The sequence below is a fragment of the Eutrema salsugineum genome, unplaced genomic scaffold (genome assembly GCF_000478725.1).
Source record: "Eutrema salsugineum unplaced genomic scaffold, Eutsalg1_0 scaffold_7, whole genome shotgun sequence".
Lineage (NCBI taxonomy): Eukaryota > Viridiplantae > Streptophyta > Magnoliopsida > Brassicales > Brassicaceae > Eutrema > Eutrema salsugineum.
Genome location: NW_006256486.1, coordinates 3,624,627 through 3,632,419, shown reverse-complemented (window position 1 = coordinate 3,632,419; position 7,793 = coordinate 3,624,627). Strand labels below are relative to the sequence as shown.

Genomic DNA, 7,793 nt, shown 5'->3' with positions numbered 1-7,793 from the left:
TTTCAGAATTTTTTTAGTTCAAAGAAAGAAAAAGAAGAAAATATGAATTAGTTACGTGTTCGGTGTTTCTTGATTTGGAAAGCATAATAATAGGAGGAACATAAGCATGTGTTTGGTCATTTATTCGGATTCGTATAATGATTTGAATTTTCTTAAATATGCTTTCAAATTACTGTATGTTCTTCAACGCTCACCTAATCATGCGGTCGTTCATTTCAATCGACTAAAAGGTCTAAGCTTTGACCGACAGATACTGTACTACATAGTTTTATTACTCTATTATTTATTTGTAGTATGATTTTTTTTTCAACATCTTAGTAGAAATTTCTGTTTTTTTTTCCCGATACTAATTTGATTTAATAATCAAAGCTTAGTTGTTTCAAAGAGCAAGACATTTTAAGCATTTGGATAAACTCAAGTTGACCATGTCAACCTCTACTCTCATTTCGAATTATTTACAGTCTACAAAGTTTTTTTCTTCTTTTTTGAATAAACTGTATAATCTCCAACCACAACACTAAATTTAATATAAAAATTATATCAAATTTGATGTTATAATGTTCTATTTTCTTTTCCATCTCCAATCACAACACTATATTTTACACTAAAAAAATATTCCCTATTATTATATTATTATATTTAAAATTCCTTTATTTTTAAAAGTGTTGATTAATACTAATTATTGTTTTAATTCAGTCTTTTAATTAAACTTTAATAAATATTTTTTAATTTAAATATTTGCTTGTTAGTTTTAATTTTTGGCTTTGTGAATATGTTGTACTAAATGTTTTAATGGTTTTTTTTTTAACTTTAATATACCATATTATCTCTTTGTCTTAATTTTAATATTTTTAAAATATAATTTTGATTACATAATTTTAATATTTATTTGTTAGTTTTGACTTTTGGTTTGATGTATACTAAATGTTTTAATAGTTTTAAAGAAGAATTAAATCTTTACAATATTTAATCAACTGATAAACACTAATCTAAATATATCATCAAATGGAGAAAAATAATATAATAATATTTAGTTTTGTGAACAATGTAACACCAAATATAAAACACCAAAAAAATAATTTACCGTCAGATATACCGTCTGATTGGAGAGAGTTTCACGTTAATAATAGCGTTATGGTGTTCAGACATTGGAGACGCCCTTTCTGTTTTTTTTTTTTTGGCCGATAATTTGATTTAATAATCAAAGCTTAGTTGTTTCAAATAGCAAGACATTTTAAGCATTTGGATAAACTCAAGTTAACAAGCCGGTCAACCTCTAGTCTCATTTCGAATTATTTACAGTTTACAAAGTTTTTTTCTTCTTTTTTGAATAAACCGTATAAGCTCCGGGTCTTCTATCATAATTTCTTTCGATTCAGAACCAGCCCTTGATAATATCACATTTCATATATAAATCATCCTGAATTTTCAAATGACCTTCTTCACACAAAAAAGAGGACTAATTGACCTTGAATACTTATTCTCAAGACCAATAAAACGCCACCCACTTGGTATTAGTTTGTAAGTTATACTTAATAATTCACTAATTTGAATCTTATCAGATCTTCTCTATACGTCAAAAATCTTATTATTGGACATTTCCAGGAAAGTATATATTAAAGTTTAACCTCATGGTTAGTAAGATACATGAGTTCTTCAACCTCAAGAAACTAGTTGTTTTATTTGCTCTCTTAACAAAGAATCCTCAGTTTTTTTGGTGTGAAATTAATAATGGATTTTAGACAAAATTGAAAACTTTGAATCTATCGTGAACGTCGGAAAAGAAAAAGAATCTATTGTGAACATATAAAAGAAAAAGAATCCATAACAAAGCAGCTACGATACATGAATAATATATATAGGAAATATTTATATGTAGCCCTCAAGAAATTTTGCAACATATCACTCTACTAAATTGAAAAAAATCTCAAACTATCAAACAAATATTATTCAGAATAATTAGTTTGATCGAGTTTTTTACTTACAAGAAACCCTGCAATCAGTCATTCAAGTCCTTTAATGAATAGGCCAATACCTTTTTTTTTTGTAACAAATAGGCTGGCATTTACCAAATTTTCTTCACAATATCGCAAAATGCACATAAAACAGCTTGTCTTCAGTTTGTGAAGATTTTTTTTGGCTTAACCGTCGCCAGTTAAATTTTTCCATTGACTGATGAAGAGAACAAAGAGTTAAGTTTGTGAAGATATATCATAGTTTTTGTCAAATAGCTCCACATGTCTGTGGAAGACACCGTCGACGACTGCCTTCATTACCCCCACCACAATCACGTCTTTATAATCAATCAATATTCATAGATTTATTTGCATATTGATTGTTCGCTAAAAATTTCATGAAGTTTCACTATTTTTGTTTATTTTAAAAATAGCGATGAATTTTGAAGCGACAAATAATGTTGCTATAATGCATTAGTGTTATTCAATTGTAATAACTTATACATTAGTCTTTTTTGTTGCACATTTCAAAATTTTAACATGAGATATGACACAGCGATGACTACATTATAATTACTCGCTTCACACATCTATGATATATGGTTTTATCTACATCACATTTATGATAGACAATTTTATCCGTGATAGACAGACCACAACAATCAGCTCTACATGCATTACATTAGAGATATTCGGTAAGTTTGTTTATATTAATCTGGATAATTTGCTCTCTCTTAATTTTTTTATGCTAAATTGTAAAAATTGATTAAAAATAAAATATTTAAGTGTTAAAAATTGTATTCACAAATTGAATGATCTAAGAGCTTGGTTGCATGGCAAAAAAAAGACTAAAAAAAATATGAAAGCAAATTCAATTAATAAAATATGTCAATCACTACACCAAAAAAAAATTTCGTCATCACAAATCCAAATCAATAATATAGTCTTCTTTTAGAACAAAATGAATATGAGACAATTCTAGTAATCTAGTTTATAATAAAATGAGACGTAACATTATACATTCAACCCCAAGTAGTTCATAAAATGTCACAAATCCACTTTGGTGGTGGAAACTAGAAAGTTATTAAACTTCTGCCCAACCAATGAAAGCAAAGACTTCGGTCGAGTAAGCTTCCAAGATGGGTAGTGGAATATGTTGCGCAATCCTCTTGATGTTAAATAATAGATAAGTTTTTTGTTTGTTAAGAATTTACATATACATGTTTTTAAAGTGTAAGAACAAGTGTGATTAATATCATATTATATGTAACAACTAACAAATATAGGCAAGAACATCCACAATCGAATCTCATCGCTTTGCGCATTGAAGAACAACAAGTACATGAAGAAGGCCTTAGATTGTAGTTTTTCAACCGCTGAAGAATCTTAATGTTTAAATTCTTTCTAAACTCAAACTGTTTTCCAAAACTAAAATTGAAGATGCAATCATTGTAAAAACTATTCTTTTTCGGTGATCAAATTTTACAATTTGTTTTTTTTTTTAAATATTGGAATACCATTTTGGGCGGTGCCCTTGACGTTTGAGCCGTTGGGGAATATAACGGCCAAATTCATATCCTTAATTTGGACCTGACCTCAAAACTGGTGTTGTTCTCTTATATTTAGTACTTCTACCTCGTCTTTAGGGAGAAGCTCAGAGCCTAGTGACATGACAAACCATAAATATATACAAAATTCATCCATTGCACTCTTAATACAATTTGAAATTTCGACTTGGTTCTACTGATACTTTACTACTTTGTACATTGGCTGCGTTGAATACACCAAATGCCCCCAACGTTATCATTTTATCAATAAGAAAAAAGAAAGTGGGGCATTATATGATAAGTTTAGTTTTTTTTTTCATGCACTCAATTTTCTCCCACTATTCAGTTAGGAATATACATTTCGGAAATTTTGTTTTCTTTTAATTGAAGTGACGTTGTATCACTTAGTATAATATATGACACATCCTAACTCGAAATAAAATCACATGTTAAAATGGTTAAAAGCAAATAATTTATTTTGCCAAGTGACTGAACTAACTGACAAAAAGCAAATATTACATAAACCTCAAAATTTATCCCACTGTATTATCTTATTTATAGTGGCACTCCCACTTTCCTAATTATGCATGCATCTCCAAGGCGCACCCTTAAGGCATATACATTAAAAACAAATAAAATTACACCTTGCTTTGGTGTATAAATACAACTAAAATCATCATAGCAATACACAATCAATCTAGCTACAATCATCTATCTTTTATTTCATCATCATGGATCGCAAAATCTTTTCGTTTATTACTCACCTAGCATTCTTTACCCTTCTCTTCAACGACTTCGTCTCCTCATTCCCTTCGGGATATAACAATGGTCACGGTCCTCACGGATACGGACTAGTTAGCAATCTCGACTATCGATTCTATGACCGGTCTTGTCCTCGTCTACAGATGATTGTTAAGACCGGAGTTTGGAAGGCTTTTAAAGACGATTCTAGAATCGCTGCCTCTCTTCTCCGTCTCCATTTCCACGATTGTTTTGTCAATGTAAGTTACGCAACATTTGATTTTCATGTATATGGATATTATAAAAACATTTCATGCATATGGATATTATAAAAACATAAACACGTTATTAAATTTTGTACGTAGGGTTGTGATGGCTCAATTCTTCTGGAGGACTCAGAGGATTTCAAAGGAGAGAAGAACGCTTTGCCAAACCGAAACTCAGTTCGTGGTTTCGAAGTCATCGAAGACATCAAATCTGATATTGAAAGCTCTTGTCCCTTAACTGTTTCATGCGCGGACATAGTTGCTCTTGCAGCTAGAGAAGCCGTTGTCCTCGTACGTGACGTGTGATCTTGAAACCGCTAATTATATTAATCTAAAATGTATCTAATGCATGCATGGCTTCTTATGCCATATGCAGACCGGAGGGCCGTTTTGGCCGGTGCCGTTGGGGAGACGGGACTCGTTGACGGCAAGTGAGCAAGCGGCGAATACAAATCTGCCGTCACCGTTTGAGCCGTTGGCGAATATAACGGCCAAGTTCGTGTCCCTTGGACTCGACCTCAAAGATGTTGTTGTCCTCTCAGGTTTGGTTAATTATCAACTTCCAAGTTATATCAATATCAATAGTCAATACGAGTGTCAAATCCTACTATATAATTATTTTTTTTCTTATTATAATAGATGATGTTTCGGTTGAATGCACAATATAAATACCGTTTTTGCAAAATCAGCCAAATACTCATATATGAAAATAATAATCATAAAATTTACGGATTAAAAAGTAATTTCGAGATATAGATTTTTGTATTAACAACAAAAGAAAAACGTTATTTATTAATTATTAAAACAAAAAGAAGATGGTAAACCCAAGATATATTATTGATTCTTTTCGACTTATATTTTTATGACTTACACGTATGACGTATGTAGGGGCACATACTATAGGATTTGCTCAATGTTTCACGTTCAAGCACAGGCTCTTCAACTTCAAGGGGTCAGGCCAGCCGGATCCGAACCTAGCCGCCTCCTCGGCTCTTATCTCTAAGCTAAAGAACACGTGTCCTAACGTGGACTCATCTGATTCTAAGCTTGCTGCTCTTGACGCAGCTAGTGCCGTCAAGTTCGATAATGCTTACTACGTGAACCTAATGAACAACGTTGGACTGCTCGATTCCGACCAAACTCTAATGACGGATTCTACGGCTGCTGCTTTGGTGAAGTCGTACAGCGAGAATTCGTACTTGTTCTCAAGGGATTTTGCGATTTCTATGGTTAAAATGGGGAATATTGGAGTTATGACCGGAAGTGATGGAGTTATTAGAGCAAAATGTGGATTTCCAGGTTAAGCTATAAGGACTTTTGTGAACGAACACTCCATCCAAACCAATCTATAACATACCTAGAGCTAGTCTAGCTTTTAAATTGAATAATATAGACCAAAGTGGAAAAGTCCATGAATAAAATGTTGTGTAATTTAAAAATCAGCCTTATGTATCTATTATGGATCGGATCACAGAGGCAAGAAAGACACTTGGAGTTGTATGTGTGTTTGTGTGTAATGGAATATGTAGTTTCTCTTCTTATTTTTTTTTCTAGTATTTGTTATATCCCAAAAATCGAACTCCCTCACTTGTATAAACATATAATACTCTTAGTTCTTGAACTATATATTGTCGTCGATTTGGTTTTAGCTAATGGTCTTAGTTATACTACATAACTTTAGGATATATATATATATATATATATTTTTTTTTTTTCTTTTTTCTTTTTTGAAATATCAAAATATTACATATATTTCTTTTAAGTAAGCACTGATATGACGTGTGTTTAAAATATATATCTATCACAACCAACCAACCATGTTAGATATATATAGTTAGAGTCCTGGAAACTGAAATAACTCTTAAATACAATTGTTTTTAAAAAAAAAAACATTATGATGAGAATATACATAGTTGAAAAAGAAATGATGAAATACATATTTATCAAACCCCAATGGAAGCAAATCACATTTCAATTTTCAAATATTTCCATTTAAAATTCAGAATTAATACATATGTTTTTTTATCAGACAATACGTTTTTTTTTTCTTCTTTTTATGAGTTAACAAGAGCCATTAAGCATTGAATGTTGACATGAATTTCCATCACATCCAAACGGAAGCAACCAACTTTTTAGGTATTGCTTGTTGATTACTGACTGGAAGACAGAGATTTGAAATCTTTTAATTTTCTCCAACGACTTCAAGAGATTATCAAGACGAGAGTTAGTGGAAGAATGAAATCGTGATATACGTATAGTTCAAATAATAATACTTCATATAAGCAATTTGAATAATCTAAATACAATGGAGTAGTTAAGTTACACACATAATCATCTTGAAATTACAAGCAAAAAAGACAAAACCATCAATTAAAAAAAAGACAAAACCAAAAAAATATAAACTAGTTTATACTCAAAAACTATACAATGATCTAATTTCATACTCAAAAACTAAAAAGAGATTATATTAAAATAAATATTTAATGTTCACTGCATGCTTATATACATTTAATTTTCTGGCTTAATTTTGAGTAATGTTTAAGCCAATAATTAGCAGTTTTTATTGTTTATTAGATAATTTTTATATGATCGATAGTTTTTAAACCAAAGTCCAATCTCAATGGAAGAATTCGAAGACTAGTTCTCTGATTTCATGATAATTTTTTTTAAACTAATAAAATTAGATATTACTACGAGTTGGTTATTAGCTAAATTATTGAAACTATTTAGATCGACATTTGTAAAATAACAAATCACTAAATATGTATAGTTTGTCCAATAACAACATTCCACTGATCGAAAGTTCAAAATTTACTAAATTTTTTGAATCAAACCATCAATACAAATAAAATAGTTAGAACTTTTTATAACCATAACACGGTGAAAAAAAAAATACAATTTATTATGGGATTTTATTTCAAAAGCTAGACAATCTATACTATTATTGGCGAAGTCAAAATTCTTACGTGTCAACACCAGAGTGATTTGCTTATGTGTCATATATACGTGTCATTTTCTTAATTTTAATTGAATTATCATTAATCTTACGTATCACTATTGTTAATATGATTTTAATGGGCTATCGATACTATTAGTTAATGGGACATCGATTTCGTTTAAATCACCGAATTTGTAAAATGGGCCACCGAAAAAAATTAAAAAAAAAATCCTAAAACATTTATCCTACACTATATATATCGTTAGCCTACATATGTTTTTCACCTACCACAACTAACTTACCTTTCTCGAAGGTCAACTCTTCGCTCATCTCAATGTAAATCGGT

The 7,793-nt window shown here is 30.3% G+C and overlaps 1 protein-coding gene across 1 annotated transcript; it reads left to right on the top strand.

The window, feature by feature from the left end:
* The first annotated feature begins 4,188 nt into the window (after positions 1–4,188).
* LOC18011174 (peroxidase 10) lies at positions 4,189–5,878 on the top strand. Its single transcript, XM_006393182.2, has 4 exons — positions 4,189–4,503; positions 4,609–4,800; positions 4,886–5,051; positions 5,398–5,878. The coding sequence occupies exons 1-4, from the start codon at positions 4,234–4,236 to the stop codon at positions 5,811–5,813; spliced, it is 1,044 nt and encodes a 347-aa protein (XP_006393244.1). The 5' UTR covers positions 4,189–4,233; the 3' UTR covers positions 5,814–5,878.
* Positions 5,879–7,793: the final 1,915 nt, after the last annotated feature.